Here is a 21628-nt window from a genome sequence, read left to right as displayed (position 1 = left end):
GTACATACACTACTCAATGAGGTGAATGAGGATAAACAGCCAGAAAGTTTTTTTTACTACAGAAAAATACCGGCAAAAAAAAAAAAAAGGTCGACCGTGCAGTTAACAATGCAAGTTACAGGGTAATGATGAGCTATGGTTAAATTACTTGAAAACAAATTGGTAAAGGTGAGGGAATGTAGTGGCAAAAAGCAAAGAATTAGCAATAAAACAATCACTAGTCAGTTTGTGATTTGCTGTGTATCTTCACCAAATGACATAATGCATTGAACACAAGGCTGTTTTGTGGCACTGATGTTTGACCTGTATCTTAATGAAAAAGTCTCTCTAAAGGACGTTGGCCTCACGGGATCCAGGCTGCAGAATCTGAAGAGTGACAATGAGTTTAACAGCTCTTCTAAACCAGGGATAAAACAAAGCATAGATCAGAGGGTTTAGACAGGAGTTAAAACAATAGAGGCAGAGGGTAAAAGTCAGATATGACGTTCTGAGTATGTTCGGTCCTGCAAAGGAGACACAGTAATATGGACAGAAACACATTAGAAACACAGCTACAAGAACACCAAGAGTCCTGGCTGCTTTCAGCTCAGACTTTCTTGATGTCACAGTCACTGAATGCTGCAGTGTAACAGCTGTAATGTGAGAGCGCATGGCACGAGCCTGAGACACAGCCACCACAAACACTCTCACATACAGAACTACGATGATGGTAACCGGAGCAATGAAGTTCACAACAACATCAACTATTATTAAAGTGTATTCAATGTTAAACACACATTTTCCAAAGCAATAAATATACTTGTCTTTTTGATTTTGGTCATTATCTAAAAGAAAGCTGCTGTAGAGATTTGAAGAGATCCAACACAGAACAATGCAAACTCTTGTTCTTCCCACAGTGACTCTGGTGGGATAATGCAGAGGGTCACAAATAGCAACGTGACGGTCGACTGATATGAGAACCATGTTTCCAAGTGAGGCAGAGAGACTGAGTGTGATAATGTACTTATACAGAGAACACATTATATCTCCAAGAAACCAGCAGGAGGTTTTTCGGAGGATTTCACCAGGCATGAACACAAGGCCTACGATGAAGTCTGAGACCGACAGAGAGAGGAGGAGGAGGTTGGTGGGTTGGTGGAGCTGCCTGGATGCAGAGAGAGAGCATAGTAAGACATATTCAAATAGTCATTTTCAGTTAAAAAGGCAAAGATTATTAAAACAAATGGTTGATTTAAATTGCTGTAAAATGCTGTGCACACAAAACACTGCCAACAAACATTACTTGTCAAGATTTGTCAACAAAACAGTGCAAACAAACTGGCATATACTTGTTAAATGTCATTTCCTCTGTGAAAATCCAGCTTAACTTAAAACGTAAAATTTGAGTGTTGAATAAAGAAGTGAAACTTTGCCTGAAGTGGAAGATCGAGATGATGACGAGCAGGTTAAGAGCTGCGGTGAGTGCAGGGACAGTGGACAGGAGAAAATGAAGAAACACAACTTCAGACCAAGAAATCAGTGGCTTCCTGCAGGAGGTGTTGAGGAGCTGTGGAAAGCAGAGCTCTGCTCCATCATGTACCTCCATCATCAGAGATGTGAAGAGAGCTGCAGCTGTAGCAGCTTTCTGTCATACAACAGTTTTATCTGTGTGACACACACTTCATCAGTCCTCTGCTCTCAGTCTCTGCTGGGACCTCATGTCCCTCCTTCATTACTCTGTATTACACCTGTATTCTCTACATTTTCTTAGGAACCCTCCCCAAACCTCTTTGTTATTCTTAAGCTTTTGTACTTTCCTTTTATGATTTGTTTTCCTTTTTTTTCTTCTTCCTCTTTTTTTATTGTGGGTCTTGATGTTTCCGTGGCAACTTTCATATACCTGTTGAGGAATCTCATTTATCATTAATTATGAGATAAATGACATCCAGTTACTCATCAGCTGCCCCTAAACACTAAAGAGGCCAATTCACATGCCAGTAAATCAACTGGATTCTCCTAATTCCCTCTTTCCTTTATTAACCGTAAACCCATCGTTGCCAACACAAAAACCCACTTTTCACTGGCTCTGTCAAGAACCATAGCTACAAAGTTTTGCTCTTTTTGTAAAGTGGATATTTGATGGTTGTTGGTGTTAGTTTCAGCCTGAATTACTAAAGCATTTACACCTTTGACATAACAATGGCTGTGGCCACTTTACACCCTATTTAAGGCATCTTTTGGGCTGGAGTGCCAGTGGAATCATCAGCCCTAGTGTTCAGCCCTTCTTGCTGAAGACTATCTTATGTAAAGATCAGGAAGTCTATCATGCAAGGACCATGTAGGACACTTGTTTTCTGTACTTCCTCTTTCTCTTTGCTGTGCTTGCTGTCTTCAAGAAGGATGACTCCATAGACATGGTGCTTCTGCTGAGCACCTCCCCAGCCCATATTGCCAAACCTTCAAGCTTCGTATCAACACTCACTTTCCATGGAGTTGACAAGAGGGGCCATCCCATGCAGGAGCAGGCTGGCAGGACTACATGTGACAACTTCAGTGTCTCAGGCTGCTTCAGCCAGGCTCCTATTATTTTGCTGTGCGTCTTACCTTCGGCTGTAAGAGCAGCCCCAAGTTGTTCGATTGACTTTCAGAAGCTCTGTGTTGGATTCTGTACAATAACCATAAACTGGGTCTTGATGATGATGTTTTATTGTCATTGGATTGACAACGTTGCGTGTGAATAATGTGACTATGTAAAAAACTCAGTAACTTTTGCCTTGATTTGACTCAATAAAACAACTGACTTTTCATATGAGCTTTACCCTAAACACTTTATCCACAGTTTCTTATAGCATAGTGGAATTACAGGTGAGAGGTTTTAGGGTCAGCGTGGAGAGTTTGGAATCAAATTTTAACATTTTAGGACCAAAAGGAATAATCCCAAACCGATCCTTTAATGTTTAGGGTCAACACATAAATCTCAGATATTGTTTCACTTTAAGACGCATGTGCTGAATTACTGAACAAAAAAGACATTTCTAAATATATAATATGTTTACATGTAATTCTTTACGCATCTGTGCTCCTGGGTTTTTATCATAAGGAAAATTAATCACTCAAATGCCTTCATGACACTAAACAGGATTTCAGACACAAAACTATCTGCCTACAAATCATACATCCTAAGAATGTTTTTTACTCCAACAGAAAGCATTTTCAGCATAGATCATTTACAGTACTTTAATCTCACATAAGCCAGGCTGCAGAATCTGTAGAGTAACAATGAGTTTAACAGAGTTTCTAAACCAGGGGTAAAAAAGGGCATAGATCACAGGGTTTAGACAGGAGTTAAACAGGAACAGATAGAGCACATAAGATGAATCATTGAATCCCTTGTTACCAGCGAGAAGGACACAGTAATATGGACAGAAACATATTAGAAACACAACAACAAGAACACCAAGAGTCCTGGCTGCTTTCAGCTCAGACTTTTTGGTTGTCAGAGTCACTGAATGCTGCAGTGTAACAGCTGTAATGTGAGAGCGCATGGCACGAGCCTGAGACACAGCCACCACAAACACTCTCAGATTCAGAACGATGATGACAGTAACTGGAGCAATGAAGTTTAAAACAAGGTCAGCAGCTCCTGCAATGGAGTTAACGACAACGACACACTGTCCATAGCAGAAGTTATCTCTGCCCGATCGAGTCAGGTCATCTTTTAGAAACAAACTACAGTAGAGAACAGAACAAAGCCAACACAGAAGAACACAGCCTTTGACTTTTGGCAAAGTGACCTTTGTGGGGTAACGAAGAGGGTCACAAATAGCCAGATAACGGTCGACTGATATAAGCACCATGTCACCAATCGAAGCAGAGGTAATAATGTATGACACAGTACTATAAAAAGTGCACACGAGGTCACCAAGATACCAACAGGCTGTTTTTCGGAGCAATTCTCCCGGCATTACTACGAGACCCACAAGAAAGTCTGAGACAGCCAGAGAGAGCAGGAGGATGTTGGTGGGTGTGTGGAGCTGCCTGCAGGGGAAGGAAAAAGCATCATGAACAAAGTTTTATCGTTTTTCTCCGCAAACTATAATTGAGTAATAACTTGTATGATTCTTCTAATCTGCATTTGCCTTTTCACAGAATTTGTCAATAGGTAAAACACATTTTTAATTAATCAAAAAACTGAGGCTCTGATCTGTTCAAGTGCCCAGATAAGCCGTGATAATATAATAATAGAACCAGAAACTGAAGCACCAAAATGAAATTTAAATTATTTGTTACACCTGTTTTTCCCTACTGTGACAAATGTGTCACAGATGTCAAAATTTCCTGAATCGTCACTTTAAAATGTAAAGCTTCAACCTAAAATCAATGTGTCCATGTTTCAAAATCTTTGCCTGAAGTATGAGACCGAGATGATGACGAGCAGGTTGAGGGACACTGTGAGCAAAGAGACGGAGGACAGCAGGATGTTCAGGAGCACAGCTTCAGACCAAGGCAGTGTGGGCTTCCTGCAGGATGTGTTGAGGAGCTGTGGAAAGCAGAGCTCTGCTCCAACTGGGGACTCCATCACCTGCAGCTCTGGCAGTTTGTCCACTAGACTCTGTCATACAGCTACTTTATATCTTTTAGTCATTGTTTCCTTCCCTCCCCTTTTTTATTTTTCTCCACCACCACTTTCCTGTCTCTTTCTGTGCTCATCAAATGGAAATAATACATCACTTTTTATTTATTTATTTTTTAAATATTTGCAAGAAAAGAGGTAAACAGGACTCAAACCCAGAACATGATTACATGTGCATTACCCTTCAGCTACAAGGACACTCCATAACAAATTACTTTATGGTTTTCAATTTATTTAGTCGAGATGAAAGTCAGTCTATAACCTTGCAGTTTGTTGGTTTTTCCTAAGCTCAGTGGTCACAACACGTTTCAACAGTAACACCGTTTTTGTAAAACCCTACTAACAGGACAAACAGCTGCAATCAGGCCTCTACAAATGATCCAAACTGCCATAGTCAAGCCAAGGTATGGTCAGTGGCTGCACAAGGAGTTGGGAGCATATTCAGAAAGGTAGAGTCTGATGGATCCATTGTTGATGCTGATGCTGTGCTGTTTGACTTTCACTGAGAAAAGCAGGAGTTTTGAATTGGAGGTTGAAAACAGAAATGCATGATGAGACAGTGGAGTCATATGATGAAAATGAAAGAGAGCTGTGGCCTTAGCATAGCAAAGATAGGAAAAACTGTGTGAGCAGATGATGGAAGGTGCTAAATGACCACTGGTGAACCAGGTGAATTTTGCCTTTGCTTGAATTATTTCTTTAGATTCTGACATCTCCTGTCTACTAATAAGTAGCTGCACTTTGGTCTGTCCCATGTTATCTACAACCCCAAATGCTTTGTGAAGACGTATGAAGATTTCATGTCCTATCCCACCACGTTCAGTGAGTCTGCACAGAAATACTCGAGGGTCTTTGCAGAGCATAGCAGTGTGTTGGATGTGGTAGAAGAGCGTAGCAGGGAGCAGCAGGAGGTTGAAGTTTAAGTTGCTTGTTGTAGTTTATTTTGCGACTGTTATCTTTTTATATTACTGGGAGGGCAGATCAAAAATAGTTTTATAGACCAGGTGTCGTTTCATGTGTTAGGGGATAGTGGTGTTTGCTGATACAAAGACAACAGTAAGTGCGTTTACAGCCCAGGTGGACAGAAGAGCCTCTCTGAATGCCCAGCGTGTCGAACCTTGAAGCAAATGGGCCACAGCAGCAGCAGAATACACTGGTTCCTGCTCCTGTTCAAGGGCTCAGTCGAACAATAGAAGATTGGAAATGAACAGGCCTGGTCTGATGAGTCTTGATTTCTCCAGCAACATTTCAATGGTAGGGTCAGAATTTGGCATAAACAAACTGATATAACAAAAATCTCTATAGTGATATATATTGTTCACATGACACAGCTCTGACACAGTCTATGCACCATATACACTAAAGCTACTCTTTATTGTCATCCATTCAATTATCTTATTACACATAACTATACGTAAATTTTTTCTTGTGGTTCTGCACTTGTTATCTTTGTCCAGCTCTGTTGAGGCTTCCTGTTAATCTGTATTTATTGTCCATGTGTATCCTGAAGGACACTGGAATTGTCACTGTGTAAGTACATTGACAGGTACTAGGAGTACTAGTCAAAGTTCCTGTGTGTGCAAAGATACTTACTTGGCAAATAATGTCAAATTGGGAATAATTATAATGTCAATACATGTGATTCAGTTCTCATAAAGATTGTGTGTATAATTTTAAGAATCTCACAGGGTGGGATGTGAAACCTGCAAAGCATGTAGGACTATGGTCACACTAACATCACTACAAGAGCAGTAGTGGACAGAACATTTTTACAAAATCTTAAAAAATAAAAGTATTTTAGTAATAATAGTGAAGAATAGTGAAGAAAGACTCGTCATTCACAGTCACACACATATATCACTGGAAGATATCCTGAACCATGATGTGGAAGCAGTTCGCGAAATGTAGCAAAAATGACAGCAGCAGCAAGAGCCAAGAGCTTTCTGTTAAATCAAACACTGAATAAGGGGGACGTGACCTCCACTGGGAGCGTCAGTTACATATCTGCAACAGCAATTCCACATCATATTACAACTTTAACTAGTGACACACTAAATCTGCACCTGAATAATGATGTTATACACAATTCTCTAAACAATATAAACACGCAGTAGGTTCAAAAACACAAAAAGTGAAATGCAGATTTCTGAATTAAATTCTGAATAAATGAATGATCAGGTTTCACTTCACAGCCTCAACCTGCAGAATGTTGGTGTCACGGGAACCAGGCTGCAGAATCCTACATGTAACAATGAGTTTAATCGCTCGTCTGAACCAGGGGTAGAACAAGGCGTAGATCACAGGGTTCAGACAGGAGTTAAAATAGAACAGGTAGATCACATACGAGACGGAAGAACCATTGAGGGCAGTGTCCCCTGCAAGTGAGACACAGTAATATGGACAGAAACATGTTACAAACACAGCTACAAGAACACCAAGAGTCCTGGCTGCTTTCAGCTCCGATTTCTTAACAATCACAGTCACTGAATGCTGCAGTTGGACAGTTTTGACGTGAGAGCGCATGGCACGAGCCTGAGACACAGCCACCACAAACACTCTCACATACAGACCTATGATGGAAGTAATGGGAAGAATGAAGCTCAAAACGATGTCAACAGCTCCTGTAATATAGTCAACAGTAAGAGCACATTCCCCAAAGCAGGAGTTGTGACGGTCTGCTTCAGTTATGTCGCCCTGTAAAAAGATACTGCTGTAGAGAAGAGAACAGAACCAACACAGGAAAACACAGAATCTGGCTCTTTGCACAGTGACTCTGGTGGGATAATGCAGAGGGTCACATATGGCCACATATCGCTCGGCTGATATCAGCACCATGTTTCCAATTGAAGCAGAGATTGTGAGAGAGGCTACATATTTATACAGAGAACACATCACATGGCCAAGAAACCAGCAGGATGATTTTCGGAGGATTTCTCCTGGCAGCAGGAGGAGACCCACCAGGAAGTCTGAGACAGCCAGAGAGAGGAGGAGGATGTTGGTGGGTGTGTGGAGCTGCCTGCAGGGGAAGAGGACAGAGACATTACAGCAACAACACAACAACTCTGGGGAGAACAGAATCACACGTGGTAACATTTAAAGTGCATGAGGAGCTGATCTCTGCCTGAAGTGGGAGACTGAGGTGATGACGAGCAGGTTGAGAGACACAGTGAGCAGAGAGACAGAGGACACCAGGATGTTCAGCAGCACCATTTTGGAGCGAGACGTCGGCTTCCTGCAGGACATGTTGAGCAGCTGTGGAAAGCAGAGATCTGCTCCGTCCTGTGACTCCATCATCAGGGATCTACACAGAGCTGATTAGTGACCAAGACTGATATCCACCTGATTTATGTCTTTTTTCGGACCCTCCCCTCGTTTCTGTTAGATGCTTTTGGCCACTGTTGTCCCTCCTCCCTTTCTTTCTCTCTCCTTTGTCAGTGTCCTCATCCTGTATTAAACCTATACTCACTTTATTAAACACTAAACATTTTAAACAAAAATACTTCAGTTGTCTTATTTAAGCTTACACACGGGGTCTGTGATAAACATTAAAACATTACACTGTGACTTTTCATGGTCAATTGCAACTGTGTTTCCAAAATGTTGTACTTCATACAAGTTCCCCTCAATCATGAAATGGTGCCTACATGACGGAGCCATTATTCAGCCTTCATTTGGCTGCAGCTCTTATCTGTAGTTACACTGTCATCATTATCACTATCATGTAATTATTTTACTATTACCCTTTATTCTCATCTTGTTTCCCTGTTGTTCCCCAAAGTTTGTGTATTGTTAACAAGTAGCAAAGAATATGATTCCAAAGGTGCTGTTGAAGTACATCGTTGTTACTAATAAATACACACGAAGTACCTTGTACTTCCCCTGTAAGACGCCGGCTGTTATCTAAAGAGTAAAAAGTTTCATAGGGAGGTGGATGGTGCAACAAGAGATGGGATATTGCCACTGCAGACCAGGGTCTGACTCTGATGTGAGAAGCTTCACTGATGGTCGTAACACAATGTGACAAATGTGGTTAGTACAATAAGGAACTTGGTGTGTGACGTGTTTTATGCAGTTTGTCTTCTAACTAACCTTACTCCTAACCTGAATTAAAGTTGTTTTCCCAAACCTTAACACGGGTTTGTGTGTACATAAAGTTGCTCCCGTGGCATCATGGTGGCAATTCCGGAGCTTCTAATAGTGATGTGAAAGTGTACCTCTGTCAGCTCTATGATACACCACAGGACGTCTTGGGAAGCATCGTTATCTGAGGCTGTGGAATAAGAACGTGTTGATCTCCCTGATAAGATATTGGACTTCGCTTTTTGGGGACAGGGAAGTAAAATAAAGAAGGTACATCTGTGAGGTTAGTGTTGATTGAAGGAGGCAACGCTGGCAGGAAAAAAATATTCGTAACGGGGGGGAAGTGAGGGGCTTGAGAGAGGGGGGCTGCTTGACTGTGCATGTTGTTCCTGCTATTCTGATGTCTGGCACTTGTTTGACTAAGGTAAGCGGCTTTCTGTTTAAGCCGGCTCTCATTGCTGTTTCCCAGCTACGTGTTAAACAGCAGCTCAGATCAGTGCAGATCAGTAACATGTATTTAAGACTCTCAGAATAAGCCTGATTCATACCATTAACTTTCAAATGTGCAGACATTTCCACTGATCATGCTTCCAGAGCACATTAGGAGGTCTGAAGCCAACCCACCACAATCTTGAACTTTATTCAACCACAAGGTCTTTGTGAAGGAGATAGTGTAACACCCAGCCACGACTTATTAAGATATGGGGATTAGATATCTCATGTTTTTTTTACGATGGGATGTTTGTGGTTTCATCGCTGTAAAGTTGGTTTCAAGCTGGATTTCAGTGCTTCGTATCTGAATACAACAAGACAAGGAGCAATCTGTTGCATAGCACTAAGGCGGACTGATAGTGTCTTCAGTGATGCTGCTTTCATAGAGGCTACTCTGTCGGTGAAAATGGGCTGTAGCCCACTGTACACGTCAACATCACACTTTGACAAAAATCTAAACCTTGTCTCCTTATCATGTGACGCTGTCTCACTTTGACCAAACTAATGTGGCAAATGGGGAAAAGGGGTGGACGGCAACACCTGGGATTTACAGACGGGTGCAGTAGGTGGCTCTCGGGGTCTGTAGGCAGAGGAGAAGCAAGTAAGTTTAAGGTCAAACAAGAAAGCGAGACCATGACCTGCAGTCACCCTTCACCCCAACATATTATCTGTCTCACTTCCTCGTATGAACTTAAACTTACTTGCTTCTCCTGTGCATACAGACCACAGGAACCAGCTACCGTACCCGTCTGTAAAGCCCAGGAGTTGCCCTCCACCCCTTTTCCCCATTTGCCACTTGGGTTCATTGAGTTTTGAGTGCATTACATTAACAGGTGGCTCTCATGATTTAGCCCCTCACTCATTTTAAATAAATTAAAAGCCAAAACATTAAATCCTCCAAATTGTATAAGTGTACCTAATGAAGTGGTCACTGTACAATTTGTCAGTTATATATTTGAATTGTTTGTCTTTACATGTATTTGATAAACTCTTACATCCCTAATAATAATAATGATTAATAATCATAGTAATACTAATATTTAGTTGTAGTAGTATTCAAATTATACTATATAGGTTTCAAACTTACATTGTGCAATAACATGCGTGTTTTATCCATCACATGATGAACATAGATACAAACTGATATGTATACAGCCACACACTGTATATAAAACCAGTTTGTCCTTTAGCTTGTGAACATGGACTCGTGTTTTACATGTTTGTGCATCATTGCCTGATTTTTTGCAGTTGTTAAAAATGGTTTTAATATTATTTATTTGCACCATGGTCATTTCACTGTACTTGACTGTGTATGTGACAGCGATTGTTAAATTCTTTATTAACTGCATCTATTGTATGACTAAGTTTTGCATTATCCATTTTAAAAAAAAATGTTTTCTTATGTACAATTTGCAAAACAATGAATTTAAGAGCCAACCAGTTCGTTCGCTGGGAAGTGATATCTACAGATAAAGCATGAGAGAGTATGATTATAACATGCAACAACACAGCAGTGTCATAACATAGACACATTTTACGATGGGGGCGGCTGTAGCTCAGTTGGTAAGGCAGTAAGTTCAGTGGCTTGATCCCCAATCCCGGCTACACGTCGAAGTGTCCTTGGGAAACACACTGAACCCCAAGTTGCTCCCGGTGGGTCATGTGACCACTTTGTATGGCAGCCACCACCATCTGTGTGTGAGTGGGTGAATGGGAAACAACACTGTAAAGCGCTTTGGATAAAAGCAATATATAAATGGCCATTTACCATTTACTAGCAACATGACTAGAATCATAAAAAAATATCCAACAACATCACATCACAGTTTCAAAAGTTGGTATTTGTGAATTTATTCATGATGAAATGAATGACCAGGTTGCACTTCAAAGTACAGACGGTGCAGAAGGTGAAAAGACACCAGTTTGACATATGCAGCAGCCATCGAGTGACAAAATGCTGGAAACACTGTAACTGTATGTATGTATGACAATGAGCAGTCTGACACACAATCAGAAAGAAGATTCAATTAGTAAATTAATTCATGATCACATTAGAAATCGACGTCCCTATTAGTTACTTCACAGCTTCTCCCTGCAGTATGTTGGTGTCACAGGAACCAGGCTGCAGAATCCTACATGTAACAATGAGTTTAATCGCTCGTCTGAACCAGGGGTAGAACAAGGCGTAGATCACAGGGTTCAGACAGGAGTTAAAATAGAACAGGTAGATCACATAGGAGACAGAACCACTGAGGCCACTGTCCCCTGCAAGAGAGACACAGTAATATGGACAGAAACACATTAGAAACACAGCTACAAGAACACCAAGAGTCCTGGCTGCTTTCAGCTCAGACTTTCTTGATGTCACAGTCGCTGAATGCTGCAGTGTAACAGCTGTAATGTGAGAGCGCATGGCACGAGCCTGAGACACAGCCACCACAAACACTCTCACATACAGAACTACGATGATGGTGATGGGGAAAATAAAACTCAAAATAAGATCAATAGCTCCTGCGATAAAATGAACAACAAGGACACATTGTCCATAACACAAGTTCAGTGTGTCTGGTTCAATGACACCACATTTTAAAAAGATACTGCTGTAGAGAAGAGAACAGAACCAACACAGGAAAACACAGAATCTGGCTCTTTGCACAGTGACTCTGGTGGGATAATGCAGAGGGTCACATATGGCCACATATCGCTCAGCTGATATCAGCACCATGTTTCCAATTGATGTAGTAAGAGTGACAAAGGCAAAATATGTATACAAAGAACACATCACAAGGCCAAGAAACCAGCAGAATGATTTTCGGAGGATTTCTCCTGGCAGCACAAGGAGACCCACCAGGAAGTCTGAGACAGCCAGAGAGAGGAGGAGGATGTTGGTGGGTGTGTGGAGCTGCCTGCAGGGGAAGAGGACAGAGACATTACAGCAACAACACAACAACTGTGGGAAGAAGAAAATAACATGTGGTAACAGTTAAAGTGCATGTTCTGCTGAGGAGCTGATCTCTGCCTGAAGTGGGAGATTGAGATGATGACGAGCAGGTTGAGAGACACAGTGAGCAGAGAGACAGAGGACACCAGGATGTTCAGCAGCACCATTTTGGAGCGAGACGTCGGCTTCCTGCAGGACATGTTGAGCAGCTGTGGAAAGCAGAGATCTGCTCCATCGTTAACCTCCATCTTTAGAGCTCAGCCAGGTTCTGGCACATAGAGGATTTATGTCTTTCTAGAGCCCCCACCCCCTGCAAAACACACAGAAACGCACACACACACACACACGCACACACACACACACACACACACACGCACACACACACACACACACACACACACACACACACACACACATGCACACACACACACACCCTGGCACCTACTTGCATGTACACTTGTCAATTCCAAACAACAGCAATTATAAAATTTTTCTTTTTAATACTTCAGTATTCATCCAGAGTGTTCTACCATGAGTCAGATAGGAAGAGAAATGGAGTAGGAGTTATCCTGAAAGAGGAGTTTGTGAGGAATGTTCTAGAGGTGATTAGAGTATCAGAAAGGTTGATGAGTCTGAAGCTGGAAATTGAAGGCGTGATGTTCAATGATGTGAGTGGTTATGCCCCACAGGTAGGATGTGAGTTAGAAGAGAAGGAGAAATTCTTAAGTGAGTTAGATGAAGTGATGCAGAGCATCTCCAGAGGTGAGAGAGTGGTGATTGGTGCAGATTTCAATGGACATGTAGGTGAAGGGAACAGAGGTGATGAGAATGTGATGGGCAGGTTTGGTCTTCAGGACATGAACACAGAAGGACAGATGGTGGTTGACTTTGCAAAGAGGATGGAAATGGCTGTAGTGAACACTTTCTTCCAGAAGAGGCAGGAACATAGGATGACGTATAAGAGCGGAGGGAGAAGCACTCAGGTGGACGACATCTTGTGTAGACGCTGTAATCTGAAAGAGATCAGTGACTGTAAAGTATTGGTAGGGGAGAGTGTAGCCAAAAATTATGCTGGTGGTGAGGAAGATGAAGAGGACTAAGGCAGAGCAGAGGACGAAGTGGTGGAAGTTGAAAAAGGAAGAATGTTGTGTCGTTTTCAGGGAGGAGCTGAGACAGACTCTGGGTGGTTTGGAGGTGCTTCCAGATGACTGGACCACTACAGCTAATTTGATCAGGGAGACAGGTAGGAGGGTACTCGGTGTGTCATCAGGAAAGAGGAAAGTGGACAAGGAGACTTGGTGGTGGAATGAGGAAGTTCAGGAGTGTATACAGAGAAAGAGGTTAGTTAGGAAGAAGTGGGACACTGAGAGGACTGAAGAGAGTAGACAGGAGTACAGGGAGATACAGCATAAGGTGCAGGTAGAGGTGGCAAAGGCCAAACAAAGAGCATATGAGGACTTGTATGTTAGGTTGGACACTAAAGAGGGAGAGGTGGATTTGTACAGGTTGGCCAGACAAAGAGATAGAGATGGAAAGGATGTGCAGCAGGTTAGTGTGATTAAAGATAAGAATGGAAATGTATTGACAGGTGCCAGGAGTGTGATGGGAAGATGGAAGGAGAACTTTGAAGAGTTGATGAACGAGGAAAATGAAAGTGAACGAAGAGTAGAAGAGGTGACTGGTGTGGAGCAGGAAGTAGCAAAGATTAGTAAGAGTGAAGTGAGGAGGACGTTGAAGAGGATGAAGAGTGGAAAGGCAGTTGGTCCTGATGACAAACCTGTGGAGGTATGGAAGTGTCTAGGAGAGGTGGCAGGAGAGTTTCTGACTAGTTTGTTTAACAAGATCTTGGAGAGTGAGAGGATGCTGAGGACTGGAGGAGAAGTGTACTGCTGACATGATCTGACCCTCAAATTAATTTAGAACAGGGGAGATGTGCAGAGCTGTGGCAACTACAGAGGAATAAAGCTGATGAGCCAAACAATGAAGTTATGGGAAAGAGTAGTGGAAGCTCGGCTAAGGACAGAGGTGAACATTTGTGAGCAGCAATATGGTTTCATGCCTAGAAAGAGTCCAACAGGTGCAGTATTTGCTTTGAGGATGCTGATGGAGAAGTACAGAGAAGGTCAGAGGGAGTTGCATTGTGTCTTCGTAGATTTAGAGAAAGCGTATGACAGGGTGCAGAGAGAGGAGCTGTGGTATTGTATGAGGACGTCTGGAGTGGCAGAGAAGTATGTTAGAGTGGTGCAGGACATGTATGAGAGCTGTAAGACCATGGTGAGGTGCTGTAGGTGTGACAGAGGAGTTCAAGGTGGCGGTGGGTCTGCATCAAGGATCAGCTCTGAGTCCCTTCTTGTTTGCTCTGGTGATGGACAGACTGACAGATGAGGTTAGACAGGAATCTCCCTGGACTATGATGTTTGCAGATGACATTGTGATTTGTAGTGAGAGCAGGGAGCAGGTGGAGGAAAATCTAGAGAGGTGGAGGTCTGCTCTGGAAAACAGAGGAATGAAGCTTAGCCGCAGTAAGACAGAATACATGTGTGTCAATGAGACGGTGAGGTTACAGGGAGCAGAGGTGAAGAAGGTGCAGGACTTTAAGTACTTAGGGTCAACGGTTCAGAGCAACGGTGAGTGTGGAAAAGAGGTGAAGAGGCGAGTGCAGGCAGGTTGGAACGGGTGGAGAAAAGTGTCAGGTGTGTTGTGTGATAAAAGAGTATCAGCGAGAATGAAAGGAAAGATGTTCAAGACGGTGGTGAGACCAGAGATGTTGTTCGGCTTAGAGACAGTGGCACTGAAGAAAAGACAAGAGGCAGAGCTGGAGGTAGCAGAGCTTAAGATGTTGAGGTTCTCTTTGGGAGTGACGAGGATGGACAGGATCTAGAATGAGGACATCAGAGGGACAGCTCATGTTAGATGTGTTGGAGATAAAGTCAGAGAGGACAGATTGAGATGGTTTGGACATGTTCAGAGGAGAAACTGTGAATATATCGGTAGAAGGATGCTGAGGTTGGAGCTGCCAGGCAGGAGGTCTAGAGGAAGAACAAAGAGGAGATTTATGGATGTAGTGAGGGAGGACATGAAGTTAGTTGGTGTGAGAGAAGAGGATGCAGAGGACAGTGTTAGATGGAGGCACATGATTCGCTGTGGAACAGCCGAAAGCAAAAGAAGAAGTATTCATCCAGAGACATTTTTGTTCTAATATACAATAAACACAAGAAGTTTTGACCGAACAGTGAAGAAGTAAATTAAATTACCAAGAAAAGTGTAAAGTATAAAACCTTGTACTAAAGACACTGTGTGTAAAATCTAGTGGCATCTAGTGGTGAGATTGCAGAGCGCAACCTGCTGAATGCTTCTCCAGGCCCACTGCTCCCTCAGAGTGAGTCTACAGTGTTCATGAGCTGCCATGTTTAATGGTAAATGTTCTGCACTTATATAGAGCTTTTCTACCTATTGACACTCAAAGCACTTTACACTTATTCACCCATTCACACTAATCACACACACACACCGATGGGGGAGCTGCTATGCAGCTGGCCAACACTCACCGGGAGCAACTAAGTTGGGGTTCAGTGTCTTGCTCAACGGCACTTTGACATGTGACCAGAGGAGGTGGGGATTGAAGCAACAACTGTGAAATTGATGGAAAACCGCTCTACCTTCCTGCGCCAGAGTCGCCTATGTTGCACTTCTCATGTGGCTGCTTCACAATAAGAGCCACCTGGTGTTATTAAAACCGATCCAGGACATGATAATGTTAACACTATCAGTTTACCAGCCACTGCACTGTAAACAGCGGCGACAGAAGCCTTTCACGGTGTCTCCATATGTATGTGTCAGATTTCTCAGTTCATCAGCAGCCAGATGTTTAGAGTTGCAGCATTGCAACATTGCAGAGGTAGAGCCTGATCTTTCTGATGTTGTAGAGGCAAATCTTCTGCCCTAGAGACAGAGGGGATGTGGGTGAATCTCAGTTGGCCGTCAATGATGACCCCCAGATTTCTGGCAGATTTAGTGGGGACAATCACTGTATTGAAGATCTGGCTGGTAAGACTAGAGCTTTAGTTCTGGAGAGGTTGGGCTAAAGGTGTCCTCCTCTCGTCCAAGCAGAAATGTCAGACAGACAGGCTGAAAGGCTTGATGAGACTGTGGAGTCCAGTGGAAAGGACAGGAAGAGCTGTGTGTCGTCAGCATAGAAATGATGATGAATCAGCTGTTAGAATCAGTGGTCTGTAAATATCAGGTCCTAATTGGAAGCTTCATTCATGGTTGTAATATCTGAAAACAAATTGTCTAGATGGAAACGTTTGTTGCTCAAAAACCGATATATGTTATTTAGCATTAAACTTCACAGATGTGCACATTACTCATGCTTTGTGCATTAATACACCTCGATTCCATAACAATTCTGGCTTAGGAACTGTGCACAAGTCAGCTTGTTAATGCAGTGCATTCAAGGACCTAAAGACCAGGGCCCCTCAATACTGGTGTTTGACCTTGTCCATTGTGGACAGAAATTGTTTGCGTAGACAAAATATGTTTTTAAGTTGTCTAACTCTTTGCCCCAACAGATTTTTACAAAGTGGTCCCCATCTAACCCTTTTAAATACTCAGCCTTTTTATACCCAAACGTGGAACTGACTTGAGTGAGACATTTGTATCTTTGAACGACTTAGATCTGTCCCAGGACTGAGTACGTGAAAGGTTCACAGTTTTACTTTTCTTTTTATTTGAATACAGTCCACAACTTTTCATGTGTCATTTCATGTGATCTCAGGTTTCACAGCCTCAAAAACAATAGTGGAGTTGTTATTGAATCATATCATTCCTGATACACTGCTGAGACAGAAGACTTTTAATATGTGCATTGTGATTAGTAACACACCGTTTATCCTGCAGTGCTGTGTGCAATCAGCATTTGTTGCTTATCAAAGAAAAGCAGCCACTGAATAAGAACATGGACTAAAATCAAGAAAAAAAATGTTTGGGTCTAATTACACAATGAAAGTCAGACCTACGACTTCTAGTGAGAACTAAACTGTTAAAAATTGGTATCTACAGCAAACCACTGGCATAATTCAACCGCATTGTAGAGCTGGAACTGCATATTAACTATAATCACTGTTTCTGTGAAATGAAAGCACAAGACTGACAATAAGCAGCACGACACAAAAGTTGCATTTTGTTCATTTACCCGAGAAGAAAACCCGAATTAACATTTTGGGTTTGTACAGTACCTCTGCTCATGATCAAACTAATGATCTACCTGCAGAATGTTGGTGTCACGGGAACCAGGCTGCAGAATCCTACATGTAACAATGAGTTTACTCGCTCGTCTGAACCAGGGGTAGAACAAGGCGTAGATCACAGGGTTCAGACAGGAGTTAAAATACAACAGGTAGATCACGTAGGAGACAGAACCACCTGCGAGAACGACACAGTAATATGGACAGAAACACATTAGAAACACAGCTACAAGAACACCGAGAGTCCTGGCTGCTTTCAGCTCTGATTTCTTAACGAGCACAGTCACTGAACGCTGCAGTGGGAGAGTTTTGACGTGAGAGCGAATGGTACGAGCCTGAGACACAGCCACCACAAACACTCTCACATACAGAACTACGATGACGGTAATGGGGAAAATGAAGTTAACAACAAGGTCTATAGTTTCAATAGTGTAATCAGTGATAATTGTACATTGTCCATAGCAGGAGTTATGTCTGTCTGATCCTGTCATATCTCTCTTTAGAAAGATGCCACTGTAGAGAAAAGAACAGACCCAACAGACGAAAACACAGAATCTGGCTCTTTGCACAGTGACTCTGGTGGGATAATGCAGAGGGTCACATATGGCCACATATCGCTCAGCTGATATCAGCACCATGTTTCCGACTGAAGCAGAGATGGTGAGAGACACTAAATATGTATACAGAGAACACATCACATCACCAAGAAACCAGCAGGATGTCTTTCGGAGGATTTGTCCCGGCATCACCAGGAGACCTACGAGGAAGTCTGAGACAGCCAGAGAGAGGAGGAGGATGTTGGTGGGTGTGTGGAGCTGCCTGCAGGGGAAGAGGACAGCATCTTTATACATATGTATCATCATACAGCTGGGGAACACTTTTTATTTTCAGGGTATAAAACTTGAGGGCTCTGCTGAAGGTTTCTGTGCCTGAAGTGGGAGACTGAGATCATGACGAGCAGGTTGAGAGCCACAGTGATCAGAGAGACAGACGCCATGAGGATGTTCAGCAGCACCATTTTGGAGCGAGACGTCGGCTTCCTGCAGGACACGTTGAGCAGCTGCGGAAAGCAGAGATCTGCTCCATCGTTAACCTCCATCTTTAGAGCTGCACAGAGAGCTGCAGCTCTGCCAGATTCAGCCCAGAACCACTCATTTATGTCTTTCTACCACTGTACCCCTCCCTGTTCCCCTCCCTCTCTGCTGGCCAGTGATGTCTTTCCTCTATCACTCTGTGTATTACACAATCATCTTCATCATGTAGATGATGTAGTTACATACATATGACTGTGGTGGACAGAAAACACTGCACTCTGCCAAATCAAAATGCAAATTAGCAAATGCTAACCTTGTTGCAACAGACAATCACATTGTGCATCATTCAGTTTCTGACAATCTGTGTCACACCACAGCCTAGTTTCCAAATAGTAAATTTAATATGTAAGTGCACCACTGGAAACTAGTGGGATTACGAGGGAGCATCCAGACTTTTTCATAACAAACAACTGATCCTTTAAAAAAAAACACGGAAAACTGTGAATAAAAACAGGTTGCAATGAATCAAAACCTGTGTGTGACAGAATAGTTGACAGATAACACACGAAGGTGGTGAAGTGCTCAGTGAGTTTGTCTAATGGCTGTTTGCTACGAAAACACAATGTGAGCTGTGCCAACCATTTACCCCGATTTGTCACATAACTTAATTAGGCAACTTCTGGTTGCCTTTATTAGCAGCCTCCACACTAAACCAGACCCCCTCTGTCTACCAGCTGCACCAGTAAACCACATTAGCTCGAAGAAAAAAGGATCAGTGATTTCTATAATCATTTTCAACTTCGGCCAGAAATGAGGATTTTTTTAATATTTTGATAAAAAGATCAGCAACAAATGTGACTTTGCTGCTGTAGCCATTAATTAATGAATTTGTCAGCATCATTTGTCCACCTATATGTCGATAAATGTATTACAACTAGCAAAATTTCCTTTACAGCAAATTCAAAGTTGATATAACATGTGATTAATTAGTGAACAATAATCACATTTAACTGCAGACACATGTGATAGAAAATTTTAATTGATTTACAGCCTACTAGCTACCTAACACCGTGAGCCTTCGTTACTGTGACACCGCCGTACTCAGCCTGGTCGGGCAGTGGTGGCAATTTGTTCAATTAAGGTCAGGTTTGCACCATGTCATAGCACATAAAAATAATCAAATGTTTTTTCCTATGTCCGGTTGCTAAACCCTAAAAACACCCATCAGCCCGGGTTAGTGTGGAGAAGAAGGGCTGGGCCTATTTTGTGCACTTGGGCAGAGTTATGACAAGTGTGTTCACATGTAGGTCCCAGCCTGCATGTGCATGCAGTGATGAGACCTGTATCTGAAGCTACATTTAGTAAGAAAGTAAGAAAATGATGCAATGAACGGTCAAAAACCTTTTCTTTGCCCCCGGGTGGGATGTCCCAAAAGGTCATTGCTGTCAATACATGACTGTCTGTGTGACAAAGCTGAAATCAGTGAATCCTTGACTGATTTAAAACGTGGGTGGATGGAGGGTGGGTGGGGTGCATTTGTAATACAACTACTAGTTATCAGATCAGTATATCTGCCTGCTTAATTAACTTAGATGAGTCTGGGTGACACAGTGAAAACAAACACAGGGACAGTGTTTGTCGAATGCAAGCAGCAATTGTGTAATGAATAAGTGCGACATAAAAAAACAGGCTTCTAGTGAGAGCTAGAAGGTGAAAAGACACCAGTTTGACTTATGCAGCAGCCATCGTGTGACAAAATGCTGGAAACACTGTAACTGTATGTATGTATGACAATGAGCAGTCTGACACACAATCAGAAAGAAGATTCAATTAGTAAATTAATTCATGATCACATTAGAAATCGACGTCCCTATTAGTTACTTCACAGCTTCTCCCTGCAGTATGTTGGTGTCACAGGAACCAGGCTGCAGAATCCTACATGTAACAATGAGTTTAATCGCTCGTCTGAACCAGGGGTAGAACAAGGCGTAGATCACAGGGTTCAGACAGGAGTTAAAATAGAACAGGTAGATCACATACGAGACGGAAGAACCATTGAGGGCAGTGTCCCCTGCAAGTGAGACACAGTAATATGGACAGAAACACATTAGAAACACAGCTACAAGAACACCAAGAGTCCTGGCTGCTTTCAGCTCAGACTTTCTTGATGTCACAGTCGCTGAATGCTGCAGTGTAACAGCTGTAATGTGAGAGCGCATGGCACGAGCCTGAGACACAGCCACCACAAACACTCTCACATACAGAACTACGATGATGGTGATGGGGAAAATAAAACTCAAAATAAGATCAATAGCTCCTGCGACAAAATGAATAACAAGGACACATTGTCCATAACAGAACTTCAGTGTGTCTGGTTCAATGAAACCACATTTTAAAAAGATACTGCTGTAGAGAAGAGAACAGAACCAACACAGGAAAACACAGAATCTGGCTCTTTGCACAGTGACTCTGGTGGGATAATGCAGAGGGTCACATATGGCCACATATCGCTCAGCTGATATCAGCACCATGTTTCCAATTGATGTAGTAAGAGTGACAAAGGCAAAATATGTATACAAAGAACACATCACATCACCAAGATACCAGCAGGATGTTCGGAGGATTTCTCCTGGCAGGACGAGGAGACCTACGATGAAGTCTGAGACAGCCAGAGAGAGGAGGAGGATGTTGGTGGGTGTGTGGAGCTGCCTGCAGGGGAAGAGGACAGAGACATTACAGCAACAACACAACAACTGTGGGGAGAAGAGAATCACACGTGGTAACATTTAAAGTGCATGAGGAGCTGATCTCTGCCTGAAGTGGGACACTGAGGTGATGACGAGCAAGTTGAGAGACACAGTGAGCAGAGAGACAGATGACACCAGGAAGTAAAGCAGCATCATTTTGGAGCGAGACATCGTATTCCTGCAGGACATGTTGAGCAGCTGTGGAAAGCAGAGATCTGCTCCGTCATTAACCTCCATCTTTAGATCTCAGCCAGATTCTGGCACATAGAGGATTTATGTCTTTCTACCACAGTATCCCTCTCTGGTCTCCTCCCTCTCAGTCACTGTAACCCACTGATGTCCTTCCTATTTCACTCTGCCCATCACAAAATCATCTTCATCACGTCTCAGAGTCCACCTCCCAACCAACACCCACAACTACAAGAGCTACTCAGACCATCCATTGGCATGGTAAAGGATCTTTTTTTTTTTTTGTC

At 42.6% G+C, this 21628-nt stretch overlaps 5 protein-coding genes across 5 annotated transcripts; all 5 read right to left on the bottom strand.

Annotated features, from left to right (window-relative positions):
* Positions 1–3206: 3206 nt before the first annotated feature.
* On the bottom strand, positions 3207–4558 carry LOC137132499 (trace amine-associated receptor 13c-like). Its single transcript, XM_067515030.1, has 2 exons — positions 4386–4558; positions 3207–4017 (listed from the first exon to the last, which is right to left on the bottom strand). Exons 1-2 carry the CDS (start codon positions 4556–4558, stop codon positions 3207–3209), a joined length of 984 nt encoding a protein of 327 aa, XP_067371131.1.
* A 2235-nt stretch (positions 4559–6793) lies between these two features.
* On the bottom strand, positions 6794–7906 carry LOC137132903 (trace amine-associated receptor 13c-like). The gene is made up of 2 exons (XM_067515922.1): positions 7734–7906; positions 6794–7628 (listed from the first exon to the last, which is right to left on the bottom strand). Exons 1-2 carry the CDS (start codon positions 7904–7906, stop codon positions 6794–6796), a joined length of 1008 nt encoding a protein of 335 aa, XP_067372023.1.
* A 3352-nt stretch (positions 7907–11258) lies between these two features.
* LOC137132902 (trace amine-associated receptor 13c-like) lies at positions 11259–12373 on the bottom strand. The gene is made up of 2 exons (XM_067515921.1): positions 12204–12373; positions 11259–12090 (listed from the first exon to the last, which is right to left on the bottom strand). Exons 1-2 carry the CDS (start codon positions 12371–12373, stop codon positions 11259–11261), a joined length of 1002 nt encoding a protein of 333 aa, XP_067372022.1.
* Positions 12374–17379: 5006 nt separating this feature from the next.
* Positions 17380–18470, bottom strand: LOC137132901 (trace amine-associated receptor 13c-like). The gene is made up of 2 exons (XM_067515920.1): positions 18301–18470; positions 17380–18190 (listed from the first exon to the last, which is right to left on the bottom strand). Exons 1-2 carry the CDS (start codon positions 18468–18470, stop codon positions 17380–17382), a joined length of 981 nt encoding a protein of 326 aa, XP_067372021.1.
* Positions 18471–20282: 1812 nt separating this feature from the next.
* LOC137132900 (trace amine-associated receptor 13c-like) lies at positions 20283–21389 on the bottom strand. The gene is made up of 2 exons (XM_067515919.1): positions 21220–21389; positions 20283–21114 (listed from the first exon to the last, which is right to left on the bottom strand). The coding sequence occupies exons 1-2, from the start codon at positions 21387–21389 to the stop codon at positions 20283–20285; spliced, it is 1002 nt and encodes a 333-aa protein (XP_067372020.1).
* Between the last annotated feature and the right edge of the window lie 239 nt (positions 21390–21628).

The sequence above is a fragment of the Channa argus genome, chromosome 9 (genome assembly GCF_033026475.1).
Source record: "Channa argus isolate prfri chromosome 9, Channa argus male v1.0, whole genome shotgun sequence".
NCBI lineage: Eukaryota > Metazoa > Chordata > Actinopteri > Anabantiformes > Channidae > Channa > Channa argus.
This window is presented reverse-complemented; position numbering and strand designations above follow the sequence as displayed.